The sequence below is a fragment of the Centroberyx affinis genome, unplaced genomic scaffold (genome assembly GCF_046629955.1).
Source record: "Centroberyx affinis isolate AG114_WGS23_722 - 3 ecotype Tasmania unplaced genomic scaffold, CSIRO-AGI_Caff_v1 ptg006704l_1, whole genome shotgun sequence".
NCBI classification, from domain to species: Eukaryota; Metazoa; Chordata; class Actinopteri; order Beryciformes; family Berycidae; genus Centroberyx; species Centroberyx affinis.
Genome location: NW_027283401.1, coordinates 107,789 through 125,000, shown reverse-complemented (window position 1 = coordinate 125,000; position 17,212 = coordinate 107,789). Strand labels below are relative to the sequence as shown.

Here is a 17,212-nt window from a genome sequence, read left to right as displayed (position 1 = left end):
CAAACACGTCGGTCCCTAGTGATCGTTCAGACACGTCGGTCCCTAGTGATCGGTTCAGACACGACGGTCACTAGTGATCGGTTCAGACACGTCGGTCCCTAGTGATCGGTTCAGACACGTCGGTCCCTAGTGATCGGTTCAGACACGTCGGTCCCTAGTGATCGTTCAGACACGTCGGTCACTGGTGATCGGTTCAGACACGTCGGTCCCTAGTGATCGTTCAGACACGTCGGTCCCTAGTGATCGTTTAGACACGTCGGTCTCTAGTGATCGGTTCAGACACGTCGGTCACTAGTGATCGGTTCAGACACGTCGGTCACTGGTGATCGGTTCAGACACGTCGGTCACTGGTGATCGGTTCAGACACGTCGGTCCCTAGTGATAGGTTCAGACACGTCGGTCACTAGTGATCGGTTCAGACACGTCGGTCCCTAGTGATCGTTCAGACACGTCGGTCCCTAGTGATCGTTCAGACACGTCGGTCTCTAGTGATCGGTTCAGACACGTCGGTCTCTAGTGATCGGTTCAGACACGTCGGTCCCTAGTGATCGTTCAGACACGTCGGTCTCTAGTGATCGGTTCAGACACGTCGGTCTCTAGTGATCGGTTCAGACACGTCGGTCCCTAGTGATCGTTCAGACACGTCGGTCTCTAGTGATCGTTCAGACACGTCGGTCCCTAGTGATCGTTCAGACACGTCGGTCTCTAGTGATCGGTTCAGACACGTCGGTCCCTAGTGATCGTTCAGACACGTCGGTCCCTAGTGATCGGTTCAGACACGTCGGTCTCTAGTGATCGTTCAGACACGTCGGTCCCTAGTGATCGTTCAGACACGTCGGTCTCTAGTGATCGGTTCAGACACGTCGGTCCCTAGTGATCGTTCAGACACGTCGGTCCCTAGTGATCGGTTCAGACACGTCGGTCTCTAGTGATCGTTCAGACACATCGGTCCCTAGTGATCGTTCAGACACGTCGGTCCCTAGTGATCGGTTCAGACACGTCGGTCCCTAGTGATCGGTTCAGACACGTCGGTCCCTAGTGATCGGTTCAGACACGTCGGTCCCTAGTGATCGTTCAGACACGTCGGTCCCTAGTGATCGGTTCAGACACGTCGGTCCCTAGTGATCGTTCAGACACGTCGGTCTCTAGTGATCGGTTCAGAGACGTCGGTCACTGGTGATCGGTTCGGGGGAAATCGACCCCCCCGCACAGAAACCGGCTAAGGAGGAGGAAAGATCAGCTGGATGAAGGAGAGGAACCAGATGGAGGTTCAGGCTGAACACCAGGAGAACACGTTGGTGTTGAAAGTGTTTCCTCGTCACTCTGGGTGGAAAACCATGTGATGTGAACATGTGATGTGAACATGTGATGTGAACATGTGATGTGAACATGTGACTGACTGGAAGCTTCAGAGTCTCTACAGCGCCTCGCTTTCTTCTTCTGGGGAAAATCAGCAGACTTCAGGAACCTTCAGGAAGAACCTTGAAGAACCCTAAAGGTTCCATGAAGCTCTTTTACTGCTGTATCTGATTCTCAGCATGAGGAACAGCAGCAGGACGGAGTGAAGGTCCAACTAAAAACACTCTCTGCTCAAAGTGCGGTCCAGGGACCCCAGGAGGTCGTTGGAGGAGTTCCAGCGGTCCTTTTACTCACCTTCCCTCCTTCTGCTTCAGCCAGCATCAACCTGAGGAAGGATTCTCTGACCGGACCAGACTGAAGATCTGATGTCAGGAAGGACTGGAGTCTGGAGGAGGAAGAGGAGGAAGAGGAGGAAGAGGAGGAGGAGGAGGAAGAGGGGGAGGAGGAGGAGGAGGAAGAGGAGGAGGAGGAGGAGGAAGAGGAAGAGGAAGAGGAAGAGGAAGAGGAAGAGGAGGAGGAGGAGGAAGTGGAGGAGGAGGAGGAGGAAGTGGAGGAGGTGGAGGAGGAAGAGGGGGAGGAGGAGGAGGAGGAGGAAGAGGAGGAGGAGGAGGAGGAAGAGGAGGAGGAGGAAGAGGAGGAGCAGCAGGAGGAGGAGCAGGAGGAGCAGCAGGAGGAGGAGCAGGAGGAGGAGGAAGAGGAGGAGCAGGAGGAGCAGGAGGAGGAGGAGGAAGAGGAGGAGGAGGAAGAGGGGGAGGAGAAAGAGGGGGAGGAGAAAGAGGAGGAGGAAGAGGAGGAGCAGGAGGGGGAGGAGCAGGAGGAGGAGGAAGAGGAAGAGCAGGAGGAGCAGGAGGAGGAGGAGGAAGAGGGGAGGAGAAAGAGGAGGAGGAGGAAGAGGGGGAGGGTATGACAGAGAGGAAATGGAAATAGAGACACAGAGAGAGAGAGACAGACAGAGAAATAGAAAGAGAGACAGAGAGAGAGAGAGAGAGAGAGAGACAGAGAGAGAGAGAGAGAGAGAGAGACAGAGAGAGAGAGAGAGAGAGAGAGAGACAGAGAGAGAGAGAGAGAGAGAGAGAGAGAGAGAGAGAGAGAGAGAGAGAAAGAGAGAGAGAGAGAGATGTGGAAGAGAGAAAATGGAGAGAACATTAGAGAGAAAGAGCAGATCAGTGAGATATAAAACCCAACACACACTCACAGTAAAGACAGAACAGAACAGCAGAACACACTGAAGTGGAACAATAAGCAGTGATGGTGGATCAGTCTCTACACTCTGAACAAAAGGTTCTATATAGAACCACAACATGGTTCTGCAGGCTTGTTCCATATAGAACCCATTCTGGTTCTGCGAGGAACCCTTTGAGGATGAAGAACCTCAGACTGGTTCTTCAGTCTGACTCACTGTTCAGATCAGAGGGTTCTGAGTCAGGGTTCTATATAGAAACAGCAGAGAACCCTTGAAGAACCTTCATTGTTCTGGGTGTCGGGTGGTGGGAGTGTTGTCAGGTGGGTTTTTTTAGGAGACATGCCCCCCCCCCCCCCCCCCCCGGTGGGGAAACAGGAAGGGGAGGAGTCAGGAGAACAGAGGCTCAGCTTCACTTCACTGTCCTGCAGATTGAGGTTCCACAGAACCTCTTTGGTTCCACACCACAGAACGTTCTGTCAGTGTTTAGAGAGGTGTGGAACGTCCTGAAGCCCGTTTATATTTCTGTTCAGCATTTCTCTCTCCCTGCTGTTCAGTTCATTATTTAAAAAGTTGATACCACAAATTATGAAGTCTTCATTAGATGGAGCTTGCTGAACTGTGTTTATCTATAAATATCTTTTTTGCACTTTGCCTCACACTTATGCACTGCTGCACTTCTTTTAAAATGTTGTATTTTACTTGATTTTATGCATTCTATTTTTATTTTTACTATTATTATTCAGTGGGTTTTATTTTCCATCTTATTTTGCATTAATTATGGCATTCTATCCCTGTTTCTATGCTCATTCTATGTCTATTTTCATGTGAAGATGCATTCTATGTATTCTATTCTCATCTTTATCTTATTTTCACTATTATTATCAAGTTTTATGTGAAGCACTTGGTGCATGTAATTTCTTTGTTGTAAAGCACTTTGAGCTGCATTTCTTATATGAAAGGTGCTATACGAATAAAGTTTATTATTATTATTATTATCATTATTATTATCATTATTATTATTATTATTATTATATATGTGTTGTTCAATATAGATACTATAGATACTAGATAAACACTATATAGATACTATAGATACTAGATAGACACTATATAGATACTATAGATACTAGATAGACACTATATAGATACTATAGATACTAGATAGATACTATATAGATACTATAGATACTAGATAGATACTATATAGATATAGTCTCCCTGGAAGAAACTGAAGACTGTTTTACGGACGGTTTTAACGGAACGTTTTTAACAGGACAGTTTCAATGGGACGTTTTTAACGGAACGGTTTCAATGGGACAGTTTCAATGGGACAGTTTTAACGGGACGTTTTTAACAGGACAGTTTCAACGGGACGTTTTTAACGGAACGGTTTCAATGGGACAGTTTCAATGGGACAGTTTCAACAGGATAGTTTTAACAGGACAGTTTCAACGGGACGGTTTCAATGGGACAGTTTCAATGGGACAGTTTCAATGGGACAGTTTTAACGGGACGTTTTTAAGGGGACGTTTTTAACAGGACAGTTTCAACGGGACGTTTTTAAGGGGACGTTTTTAACAGGACAGTTTCAACGGGACGTTTTTAAGGGGACGTTTTTAACAGGACAGTTTCAACGGGACAGTTCTAACCGGACAGTTCTAACAGGACAGAGCAGTAAAGTTGAACCTGAAGGACAGAACATGGTACCTGGATCTGAGAGTTAACGTCTTTAGGAGAAAAGACAAAACGTCCTCCGCTCCGCTGACGGACCAAACCAAAGTGAAAAAGCAGGGAAAAAATAATAATAAGGTTTCATTTCCAAAACAAGCATTGCCAGAAGTCTGTGGAAGTAAAATCTGGAGAATCCAATCTGTAAAAGTTTCTGATTTATTGAACCAAAGACTCATTTGGTTTCATGTTACAGTGATTATTGTTTCTAAGCAGCTGCTATCTAACCCTAACCCTGTCACTGGAGACCAAACTCTTGACTTCTGGAAATATTCAGTCTCCTTTAGCATCTGATCTGAATGTGACGATCAATAACATGCAGTGAAAATCCATCTGTTGCTCTGAGAAATGGAAACAAATCTGAATGTCTGAAGTTTGACTGACAGGTGAGCTGCTGTTTCACCTGTTAGATTCCTCCAATAGGGAACCGCCCTCTGCTTTATTCCAGCCAATCCGGTCCTCCGGTACCAGCAGAGGGCGTGTCTCCTGGAGCCTGAGCCCCGCCCCCGAGGCGGAGCCACAGGAGGCGGGGCCACAGGAGGAGCTGACCGAAGCCTTGGAGGATTCGGCGGAGGTGCGGCTCTTTGGTCTGCGCTCCGACGGGCTTCCTGACCGCCGAGAGCCACTGGGGAAACAGGAAGTAGAGGAAACAGGAAGTAGAGGAAACAAGAAGTAGAGGAAACAGGAAGTGGAGGAACAGGAAGGAACCTTGGGCTGCCTCAGCCCACCCAAGGTCTCAAGGACCCTGGAACCGTCTCAAGGACCCTGGAACCCCCTCAAGGACCCTGGAACCGTCTCAAGGACCTTGAAACCGTCTCAAGGACCCTGGAACTGTCTCAAGGACCCTGGAACCCCCTCAAGAACCCTGAAACTGTCTCAAGGACCCTGGAACCCCCTCAAGGACCTTGGAACTGTCTCAAGGACTTTGGAACTGTCTCACGGACCCTGGAACTGTCTCAAGGGCCCTGGAACTGTCTCAAGGACCCTGAAACCGTCTCAAGGACCCTGGAACCCCCTCAAGGACCTTGGAACCGTCTCAAATGACCCTGGAACCGTCTCAAGGACCCTGGAACCCCCGCAAGGACCTTGGAACCGTCTCAAGGACCCTGAAACCGTCTCAAGGACCCTGGAACCGTCTCAAGGACCTTGGAACCGTCTCAAGGACCCTGGAACCGTCTCAAGGACCCTGGAACCATCTCAAGGACCTTGGAACTGTCTCACGGGCCCTGGAACCGTCTCAAGGACCCTGGAACCGTCTCAAGGACCCTGGAACCCCCTCAAGGACCTTGGAACCGTCTCAAGGACCCTGAAACCGTCTCAAGGACCCTGGAACCGTCTCAAGGACCCTGGACCCATCCCACTTGATGTTAATGTTTTTCCTCGAGACATTCTCTCTCTACCTGAAACTGCAGCATGTTTACATAACCATTCAAATAGATTTTATTATTATTGTTTATTGTTTTGTCTTTTATTGCCCACTTTATAGTCTTATTTTATTTCCTAGTATATATTATTGTTTGTTTGTTACACTTTTCATTTCTCCCCATCACTTTTGCTGCTGCTAATTTCCTCACATGGCTCAATAAACTTTCATCTTATTTCATTGCGACCCAAGACTGCAGCTCCCACTGGAGACGCTGCAGATCAACAGAACTGGATGTGACTGAACTGACAGAAGCAGGAGTTGTGTCTGGTTATCAGCCTGCTGTGCTGTGTATCTGTCTCTACAGCTGGTGCATGGGAAGACTGACAGGCCCAACCTGCTGCAGTGTCTCCACACATCAGGAGAGCTGGTCGGATTTCACTCTGCAGACGAAACGTCAGCTGCAGTCAAGACGATGCTGCTGCCTGCATGTCATGCTGAACAATAATACTGTATATAGACTGACATGTACAGTCTGCTGCCTAATGCACACTGATGTGTATACAGTCTATATGTAGACTGATGTGTATAGAGTCTATATGTAGACTGATGTGTATAGAGTCTATATGTAGACTGATATGTATACAGCCTATATGTACAGAGTCTATATGTATAGTCTATACAGTCTATATGTAGACTGATGTGTATACAGTCTATATGTAGACTGATGTGTTCAGTCTATTGACACTTCCTACACTAATTTTAATGTAAGAAGGTTCTAGTGAACTTTTCTCGAACTTCGCTCCTGTATTTTGGAGGAATGTTAAATGACAGTGTGAGGCGTCTTGCTGAAGGAAACATCTCGACCGCTGCTGTTTACTGTTTCTGACAGAAACAGAAATCTATTGTTATCTGCTCTAGTGTTTTAGCATGTCTTTCTCTAACCAGCTTTGTTTCACAGTAAATGGATACAGTATTATTGTTTCAGACAGAGAATGTTGTAATGATGAATATTTGATGTGGAAATTTGCTGTGCAACTTCCAGTGTGCCGTGTGTGTCAGTATTTACTGTTCTACTGTGTTAATCTGTGGTTAATCTGAGAATGGAAATGGAAAATTTAAATAAAATGTACACAATATCGCAATATCACAAAGTATGAGATAAATATCACTTGTTGAACACATAATGACTTAGTTCAATCACATTGCAAACTAATTCAACAATTCAAAAGTGGCTTTGGAGAACATGCAACCTGCACACAGAACCAACCAGGTTTTAAGAATAGAGAACAAGAGTTCTTACTTATGCTATAAGCCTCCAGACAGCACCACTGAATAATTTTCATGTAAAATTATAACCACTCAAGGCCAAGAAAAGGCAGACAGTGAATGGTCTTTTATACCATGACACGTATTGTCCCGCCTCTCAGGCGCTAACGCACTGCTCTGCCTAACAACGTTATTCTATATTCACTATATTCAGCTCAGGACGAGTGTCAGCAAAGTAAGAACTCTTGTTCTCTATTCGTAAAACCTGGGTTGTAGCACAACCCTTCCGTTTTACTTCATTTCGAGCTTGAGTTCTTATTTATGCTATAATATATACAACCCACCTTGCTGGCCACAAGGACTGCACCGCTGCACAGCCTTCCTGCCTCAACAAATAGTGGGAACAATGTCATTAAGGCCGTAGCCAAGGTTGAGAAGTTAAACAAGAATATAATACCTTGTTAATTAACTATGATATATGATATGTGAACAACTAATCAGCTCACGGCTGAGTTTGAGCATCATGCATAAAATCCCTGGGTAGTCAGCGTTTGGCAGCAGACGATACTGTATGAGAAAGTGAGGAAGCTTCCATATTCAGGCTATAAAACCTGACAAAAGTGTGCGAAGGTGCCCATGAAGCAGCTGCACACAAATCCTCCACAGTTACGCCTAAAAGCGTCCATGAAGTAGATGGTAGAGTGAGCTCTCAGTCCCTTGGGAGGAATTTTTTCTGAAGAAGTGAAGGCCAAAGCAATACCTTCAACTATCCAGCGAGACGATCTTTCTTTTGACAGAGCCTTACCTCACGCCCTCACTCCATAACACACAAACAAGTGGCCTGAACGGCGCATGCCATGCGTTCTTGCCACATAGACAGAGAGCACATGCAATGAGCACAGTCTGTGCAAACGCTCCTCATCATCAGAGCTGAACAGAGGAGGTGAAAAGGTTATTAGATCGACAAGCATAGACCTAAAGTCGGTGCTAAAGGGGCAGCAACAATGCTGTTTTTAGCCTCAAGTATTTCAGCTGTTCATCGTCTATTGGCTCAAATGGAGCGCATGTTAGCGCATCCAGTACAACTACCACATCCCATCTTGGGAACAGCCAGCAGGTTGGCGGCCGCCTACATTGGGCACCCTTCATGAAGCGCTGGGCACCCTTCATGAAGCGAGGGGCCAGCGGGTGAGCTCCAACCATTTTCCCTCGACGCCCATATGACAAGCTGATACCGCAGCTAGGTATACTTTAAGCATTGAGGGAGAAAGTTGTTTATCAAATAAATATTGTAGGAAGCTCACCCCGCAGTATATTGGGTCCTCATTGCGTGTCTTCCACCAGCGCTCAAATGCTTGCCACCATTACGCGTAAAGGGATCTAGTTGAGGGAGTCCTAGCGCTCTGAATAGTGTCCACAACCTCTAAAGGAAGGCCATATTTCAATAGGCACTCCAGGTCAGGAGCCAAGCGGTCAGCTTCCACTTCTGTGGGGACAGATGGAATATTTCCCCCTCTGTTTGAGATAGGAGATCAGTGCGTAAATCCCCTCGACATTAAGCTCATGTCCGCAAACCATGTTTGTGAGGGCCAGTGTGGGGCTACTAGAATGAGTTCCAACTTGTCCTCCCTCACTCGGTGCAGCACCTGTTGGATCAGGGGAAGCGTACATACACTCAACGGTGAGCGCGTAAAAATGAAATAAGGTGGTTGTGTTCTCGCCGCTCTCGTCGAAGGTGTGAGCCGTCCGAAGCAAAGATGCTAACAGCAGGTGTAAATAAAGCTGAATAGAGCAAGAACGACATTGTCAGGCAGAGCAGCGCATATTAGAGCCTGAGGGGCGGGACAACATGCGTCATGGTATAGGACCACTCGCTGTCTGCCTTTTCTTGACCATGGTAGGACTTGGGTGGTTGTAATTTTACATGCAAATTATTCAGTGGTGCTGTCTGGAGACAGGCTTATAGCATAAGTAAGAACTCAAGTTCAAAATGAAGTAAAGCTGCATCATGCAACTGAGAAATCTTCTATTCCAAACCCCAAACAAAAAAGTCTGTTACCTGGACAGAGACGAGATCTCGCTCAAATCTCCCAGACTCCCGTCAGTCACGTTTCCGGCTGAAGTCGCCGGGTCGATTCCTTGGGTCAGGCCCGCCTCCCAGCGCTCCACCTGGCCGCCGCCCCCGGGCCGAGCGGCGGGTAGGGGCGGCACGCAGGGCGCGGTGTCGATGCCGCTGTCGGTGGACGCCCCCTTGATGTAGGTGAGGCCCAGCGCCTCGGGGTCCAAGGGGTCGGAGGCGTCGAAGTGTTTGTCCTCGCTGCCGCTGCTGGACAGCGTGTTGCTGCTGGACAGCGTGTTGCTGCTGGAGGGGCTGGAGCAGCTCTTCTCTCCACACTGCTGCAAAACACAACACCAATCTGTTCAAACACACTGTCCAAATTCTGATTCCTCCTCACATGTGACTCACATCTGATGTTTGCTAATCAGCAAAAAATGTATGGAGTCGCATTGTTTCAGTTCCCATCTGGACCATTTGGATGTGTGGTGCATCAGATGCAACCTACATGTCACTTGTATCTGAACGTCCTAGAATCCTCCTAGGATAGATATGAATAAGTAGATATGGACAGTCATCGTAGAAACCCTGAAGGTCCCTCAAAGCTCTTTTACTTTTTAGAGAGCACTCACTCGGAGTTTGCCACTGGACTCCTTCTGCCGCTGCTGGCTTCTCTCCCTCATGTTGAGGATCTTGGTGGACGGATGATGCCATTTGGCCTCTGCAGGAGAAAAGGAAGTCATTTTGGGTCTTGTTTGTTTTCATTCAGATATCATATTCTCATTTTCTACATTCCTGTGGTCGAAGCGGATCACACTGTCCAGCTGATCTGCAGCCGGCTCCAGTTCCACAGGACTTCAGATTAAGGCTACTTGCATTTTACTTACATTTTACTGCATCAACTGCATGCAGCTGTCAAATATTTCAATGAGGTGGAAATGGTTGAAATCCACCATCCACATGAAAGAATATTTGTTGTTTTAATGTATATTGTTTGAATTTATTTGTGTCTCTGCAGAAGGGCATCAGCTCTGGAAAGGACATACTATCTGATCACTTATTATTGATCAACAATTGTTTATAGATGATCACAGGACTGATGGATTTGATTCCATATTTATGATTAGATTCAACTTTAATGATCTTTTGGTGGAAATTGGGCCGTTGCAGCAGCAAACAGGATACAGATAAGAAAAATATAATAATAAGAATAGAAGAATAATTAACTGCATATACAGAAGAGTAAAATGTGCCTCTATTTGTATTAGCAGGGCTACAGAGGGCCGTATGCATGTACAGAAAGTATTTGTTGAGTTTAGAGCAGTGGAAGCTGGGGAGTCAGAGTTAGAGGAAAACTGCAAGTTAAACAGCAAACTGCTGTAAAGAACAACCGACTTTATCAGGAAAAAGTAAAAAAACAAACCGAGGAGGATCATCAATAAAACTTAGGACATCAACAGGGAATCTACAGGGTTCAGAAAGCCAAATGAAGACTTTTTAACCAATTTACCAACCAACTGAAGAAACAAAGCTGTTCTGACTGAACAGCTGAAGAAAGTGAAACTATAAACAGTCAGAATAAAGAAAAGGACAGCAGGAAATGATAATTAAGAGAGATGAAGTCCAGCTGTGTTTGGTACAGCAGACGGGATGCAGACTGAACTGCAAACTCTGTTCTGTTCATCAGTCATTACATGGTGAAATAATTAACAGCTATAATAACATACATTTTAACACCTTTAACACCCAGTGTGCTTGTTAAATGCAATCACACTATACAAGAAATCCCCCAGTGCTGAAAGTGAAATGTGATTTACAAGTGAAGTGATGTTAGTGTTGGTACCTGCAGACCGGGTCCTCTCCAGTCTGGACTCTCTCTCTCCTTCAGTGCTGCTGGATGGATCCATGAGGCCAGGCTGACATCTGGACAGAGAAGACGTACAAATATGAGAAAAAAATTTAGAACTTTAGATAGATTCTGTAAATAATTCATCAAAAATAATTCATTAAAGAAGTTACAAATCCCTTACCATCTATTAAGTTATTCATCAGAATTAAACAGGAAAGTGCAGACAAACTTTATCCATGTGAGAACATAAAATGATGCAAATTTACACATTTGTTACACAATATTCTAATTTGAATATGTAAATAACAAAATAAAAATCACTGCGCAGCAGATGAATACATGGTTGCTCATCTTAAATAGTTGCAAAAATAAATCTGGATACAGGATACATACTGGACACATCAGCTGTTTTGAGTTATTGATATTTAAAAAAAATCATGAATCTAGGCTACAGGCCTTTTATTATTAAAAGGTCAGTCTTCTTACTTTAGATAAGGCTAGTGTCTAGTTTAGCTAGTACGCTAGCATGTTAGCATGGAGCTACTATCACTCAACAGTGTATGCTAAAGTGTTAGCATGGAGCTACTGTCACTCAACACAGTGTCTGCTAAAGTGTTAGCATGGAGCTACTGTCACTCAACACAGTTTCACACATGTACAGTGTGGTGAAATGTGATATCAGTGATATATAATATATGTATATATGCGATATGTAATAATTATCATTCATTAAAATTGTAATTTCATACAGTTGTATTTGGTGAGAGGATTCTCTGCCTCTACGTGTTTCGTGTTTTTGGAATTTAGTTCTGTTTCCTTACAGCTGGGAGACTTTGACACTCACACTCACACTCTCACACACACACTCACACACACACTCATACTTACACTGACACACTCACACTCACACTCATTCACACACACACTCTCACACTCATACTGCAGGACTGAACTGGAGTTTATGAATTCTCACTTCAGTTCATGAACAGACGGCTCTGCTCTGGTGAGGGACTCATGGATGATTCCGGTCTCTGTTCTCATTAACAGTCAAACTAACGAGGCGATCTACCGAAAACTCTCGTCTGCCTTATAAACGGCCCACAATGCTTTGCTGATGGAAGAGTTACAGGAATGTGCAGAAGCTATTTCAGTCACTGTAACTGGAGAGTTTCTCCCTGCTGCTGCCAGACAGAGAAACCTGAGACTGAGGGGATTTACTCAGGGTGTGTGTGTGTGTGTGTGTGTGTGTGTGTGTGTGTGTGTGTGTGTGTGTGTGTGTGTGTGTGTGTGTGTGACAGTAGGTAGAGAAGGTAATCAGCACTTCCTCCTGAATAATCAATCATTTACTAGAGATCCAAAAATAATGCGAATAACAAAGATACTATTCCTACTACTAATAGTAATAATGACAATAATACGCTTTATTTGAATATCACTTTAAAAAAAAAAAACAATATTTACAAGGAGCTTTAACAGAACGCATCACTGTGCGGCAGGAAAGAGCTAGCAGACACAACACTGTACTGTCTGCTAGCAGTGCTAAGCAGCTGGTTAGCTAGCAGCTGCTCAGCTAACATCAGCTGACGTCGTCGTGATCCGCTTTTTATTTCTCCTCACAGGAAGCTCAGCAGCTTTCTGCACACAGAATTCCCAGGCTTCAAAACTGTGCTTTGGTTTGTTTCGTAGTGTTTCGGTTTGTTTTGGTGTGTTTCAGAGTGTTTCAGAGTGTTTCGGTTTGTTTCAGAGTGTTTCGGTTTGTTTCAGAGTGTTTCAGAGTGTTTCGGTTTGTTTCGAAGTGTTTCGGTTTGTTTCGTAATGTTTCGGTTTGTTTCAGAGTGTTTCAGAGTGTTTCGGTTTGTTTCAGAGTGTTTCGGTTTGTTTCAGAGTGTTTCAGAGTGTTTCGGTTTATTTCAGAGTGTTTCGGAGTGTTTCGGTTTGTTTCGGTGTGTTTCAGAGTGTTTCGGAGTGTTTCGGTTTGTTTCAGAGTGTTTCAGAGTGTTTTGGTTTATTTCAGAGTGTTTCGGAGTGTTTCGGTTTGTTTCGGAGTCTTTCGGTGTGTTTCGGTGTACTTTAGTGTGTTAAGGTGTGTTTTGGTGTACTTTGGTGTGTTTCAGTCTGTTTCTGTGTACTTTGGTGTGTTCCGGTGTTTTTAGGTGTGTTTTGGTGTACTTTGGTGTGTTTCAGTCTATTTCGGTGTACTTTGGTGTGTTTCGGTGTGTTTAGATGTGTTTCGGTTTGTTTCGGTTGGTTTCAGAGTGTTTCGGTGTGTTTCGGAGTGTTTAGATGTGTTTCGGTTTGTTTCGGTTTGTTTCGGTTTGTTTCGGTTTGTTTCAGAGTGTTTCGGTGTGTTTCGGAGTGTTTCGATTTGTTTCAGTGTGTTTTTGGAGTGTTTCAGTGTGTTTCGGAGTGTTTCGGTGTATTTCAGTGTGTTTCGGAGTGTTTCGGTGTGTTTTGGTGTGTTTCGATGTGTTTCGGAGTATTTCCGTTTGTTTCAGAGTGTTTCGGTGTGTTTCGATGTGTTTGGGAGTGTTTCGGTTTGTTTCGGTGTGTTTCAGTGTGTTTCGGAGTGTTTCGGTGTGTTTTGGATTGTTTTGGTTTGTTTCAGAGTGTTTCGGTGTGTTTCGGAGTATTTCGGTTTGTTTCAGAGTGTTTCGGTGTGTTTCGGAGTGTTTCGGTGTGTTTTGGAATGTTTTGGTTTGTTTCAGAGTGTTTCGGTGTGTTTCGGTGTGTTTCGGTTTGTTTCAGAGTGTTTGGGTGTGTTTCGGTGTGTTTCAGTTTGTTTCAGAGTGTTTCGGTGTGTTTCGGAGTGTTTCGGAGTGTTTCGGTTTGTTTCTGTGTGTTTCGGTGTGTTTCAGTTTGTTTCAGAGTGTTTCGGTGTGTTTTGGAGTGTTTCAGAGTGTTTCGGAGTGTTTCGGTTTGTTTCAGAGTGTTTCAGTGTGTTTTGGAGTGTTTCGGTTTGTTTCAGTGTGTTTCGGTGTGTTTCAGAGTGTTTCAGAGTGTTTCAGTGTGTTTCGGTGTGTTTCGGTGTGTTTTGGTGTGTTACGGTGTGTTTTTGTGTACTTTGGTGTGTTTCAGTCTGTTTCGGTGTACTTTGGTGTGTTTCGGAGTGTTTCGGTTTGTTTCAGTGTGTTTCGGTGTGTTTTGGAGTATTTAGGCGTGTTATGATGTTTCAGAATGTTTCGGTGTACTTTGGTGTGTTTAGGTGTGTTACGGTGTGTTTCGGTGTCTTACGGTGTGTTTCGGTGTGTTTCGGAGTGTTTCGGAGTGTTTCGGTGTGTTTCGGTGTGCTTCGGAGTGTTTCGGTGTGTTTACGTGTGTTATGGTGTGTTTCGGAGTATTTAGGTGTGTTATGGTGTTTCGGTGTGTTTCGGTGTGTTTCGGTGTCTTACGGTGTGTTTCGGTGTGTTTCGGAGTGTTTCGGAGTGTTTCGGTGTGTTTCGGTGTGCTTCGGAGTGTTTCGGTGTGTTTACGTGTGTTATGGTGTGTTATGGTGAGTATTTAGGTGTGTTATGGTGTTTCAGTGTGTTTCGGTGTGTTTCGAGTATTTAGGTGTGTTATGGTGTTTCAGTGTGTTTCGGTGTGTTTCGAGTATTTAGGTGTGTTATGGTGTTTCGGTGTGTTTCGGAGTGTTTCGGAGTATTTAGGTGTGTTATGGTGTTTCGGTGTGTTTCGATGTGTTTCGGAGTATTTCCGTTTGTTTCAGAGTGTTTCGGTGTGTTTCGATGTGTTTGGGAGTGTTTCGGTTTGTTTCGGTGTGTTTCAGTGTGTTTCGGAGTGTTTCGGTGTGTTTTGGATTGTTTTGGTTTGTTTCAGAGTGTTTCGGTGTGTTTCGGAGTATTTCGGTTTGTTTCAGAGTGTTTCGGTGTGTTTCGGAGTGTTTCGGTGTGTTTTGGAATGTTTTGGTTTGTTTCAGAGTGTTTCGGTGTGTTTCGGTGTGTTTCGGTTTGTTTCAGAGTGTTTGGGTGTGTTTCGGTGTGTTTCAGTTTGTTTCAGAGTGTTTCGGTGTGTTTCGGAGTGTTTCGGAGTGTTTACGGTTTGTTTCTGTGTGTTTCGGTGTGTTTCAGTTTGTTTCAGAGTGTTTCGGTGTGTTTTGGAGTGTTTCAGAGTGTTTCGGAGTGTTTCGGTTTGTTTCAGAGTGTTTCAGTGTGTTTTGGAGTGTTTCGGTTTGTTTCAGTGTGTTTCGGTGTGTTTCAGAGTGTTTCAGAGTGTTTCAGAGTGTTTCAGTGTGTTTCGGTGTGTTTCGGTGTGTTTTGGTGTGTTACGGTGTGTTTTTGTGTACTTTGGTGTGTTTCAGTCTGTTTCGGTGTACTTTGGTGTGTTTCGGAGTGTTTCGGTTTGTTTCAGTGTGTTTCGGTGTGTTTTGGAGTATTTAGGCGTGTTATGGTGTTTCAGAATGTTTCGGTGTACTTTGGTGTGTTTAGGTGTGTTACGGTGTGTTTCGGTGTCTTACGGTGTGTTTCGGTGTGTTTCGGAGTGTTTCGGAGTGTTTCGGTGTGTTTCGGTGTGTTTACGTGTGTTATGGTGTGTTATGGTGAGTATTTAGGTGTGTTATGGTGTTTCAGTGTGTTTCGGTGTGTTTCGAGTATTTAGGTGTGTTATGGTGTTTCGGTGTGTTTCGGTGTGTTTCGAGTATTTAGGTGTGTTATGGTGTTTCGGTGTGTTTCGGAGTGTTTCGGAGTATTTAGGTGTGTTATGGTGTTTCGGAGTGTTTCGGTGTGTTTCGGAGTATTTAGGTGTGTTATGGTGTTTCGGTGTGTTTCGGTGTGTTTCGGTGTGTTTCAGTTTGTTTCGGTGTGTTTCGGTGTGTTTCGGTGTGTTTCGGAGTATTTAGGTGTGTTATGGTGTTTCGGTGTGTTTCGGAGTATTTAGGTGTGTTATGGTGTTTCGGAGTGTTTCGGTGTGTTTCGGAGTATTTAGGTGTGTTATGATGTTTCGGTGTGTTTCGGTGTGTTTCGGTTTGTTTCGGTTTGTTTCGGTTGTAATACAGATACCTGAAGCGCTCCTGTCACTATCTTTTCTGACATTTAATTACTAAATTGTGGATTATTCATTTAAAAGAGAGGGGTGCAGGTCAAATCCAGATCAGAGCAGATCAGATCAGATCTGATCAGAGGCGTTCAGAGGCTGTGATTGGTCAGGAGTGATGAAGAACTGATATACCACACCAGGAAATATAACACACACTTCAATATCGCTGAATAACACAATTATTAATTGTGGAAACATAAAATCACGATATACGATTATCTACGATTAATTGTGCAGCTCTATGGTTACTGGTTCTGTTGACGTCTCGCTATAGTCTCAGTATGGATACTGGACTGAACCGGTCTGAACTGGTCTTAATCGGTCTGAACTGGTCTGAACAGGTCTGGTCTGAACCGGTCTGAAGCGGCCTCACCCGCTGTAGGCGTTGCTCTGCCAGGTGCCGGTGGGTCCTGGGTCGCTGGAGGTGGACTGGTTACTGGGCGAGCTGCAGAACAGCTGACTGGGATCACCACGAGTCCGCAGGGCCGAGGGAGACATGTCGTAGTCCTGAAGCATTCTGGGAAAAAACAAACAAAAGTCTCTACTGGTTTCTACTGGAGCTGACAGTACAACACAGTCTTTAGCTTTTGTGAAAAACTGAATGAAGGAAACAGGGGGGCAACAGGGGCCAACAGGGGGCAGCAGGGGGGCAACAGGGGCCAACAAGGGGCTGCAGGGGGCTGCAGGGGGCAGCAGGGGGCAGCAGGGGGCAGCAGGGGGGCAACAGGGGCCAACAGGGGGGCAACAGGGGGCTGCAGGGGGCAGCAGGGGGCAGCAGGGGGCACCAGGGGGCACCAGGGGGCACCAGGGGGCACCAGGGGGCCAACAGGGGCCAACAGGGGGGCAACAGGGGGCTGCAGGGGGCAACAGGGGGCAGCAGGGGGGCAACAGGGGGCAGCAGGGGGGCAACAGGGGGCAGCAGGGGGGCAACAGTTTCTAGCCACCAGGCTAGCTGGTTGGTTTCGAGCTGCTTGGAGATTTAGACTTTATCAACTAACAGACAATTCTACAGTGTTCCTCCATCATGGAGACTCTGCTGCTGGCAGATTGGTGATGAAACAAAGCCTGAAGAAACCAGTAAATCATGAGGTGTGAGGTGCGGGGATCAGGTGTGTGTGTGTGTGTGTGTGTGTGTGTGTGTGTGTGTGGGGGGGGGGGGGGGGGGGGTTCAGTTAAAGTGTTGGCAGCCGTGAATTGAGTCACCCAATTAACTGCCTGGCAGAGCTGGGAGAGAGAGAGAGAGAGAGAGAGAGAGAGAGAGAGAGAGAGAGAGAGAGAGAGAGAGAGAGGTGTCAGGACTTCAGCAGGTTTCATCTCCATCTGGTGAGAAACTGAAGGCTGTGCATGTTCTGCTGGGAATCGAACCCTCACCCTGGG

General features: G+C 45.7%; 1 protein-coding gene across 1 annotated transcript in view; it reads right to left on the bottom strand.

The window, feature by feature from the left end:
* LOC139638966 (signal-induced proliferation-associated 1-like protein 2) overlaps positions 1–17,212 on the bottom strand; it is a 64,030-nt gene that overhangs the window by 11,352 nt on the left and 35,466 nt on the right. The window contains exons 11-16 of the mRNA XM_071513008.1: positions 16,209–16,352; positions 10,802–10,881; positions 9,591–9,679; positions 8,962–9,299; positions 4,674–4,895; positions 1,654–1,744 (exon numbers count right to left, since the gene is read on the bottom strand). Coding sequence (XP_071369109.1) covers positions 1,654–1,744; positions 4,674–4,895; positions 8,962–9,299; positions 9,591–9,679; positions 10,802–10,881; positions 16,209–16,352 — 964 coding nt within the window. The remainder of the gene's footprint in view (positions 1–1,653; positions 1,745–4,673; positions 4,896–8,961; positions 9,300–9,590; positions 9,680–10,801; positions 10,882–16,208; positions 16,353–17,212) is intronic.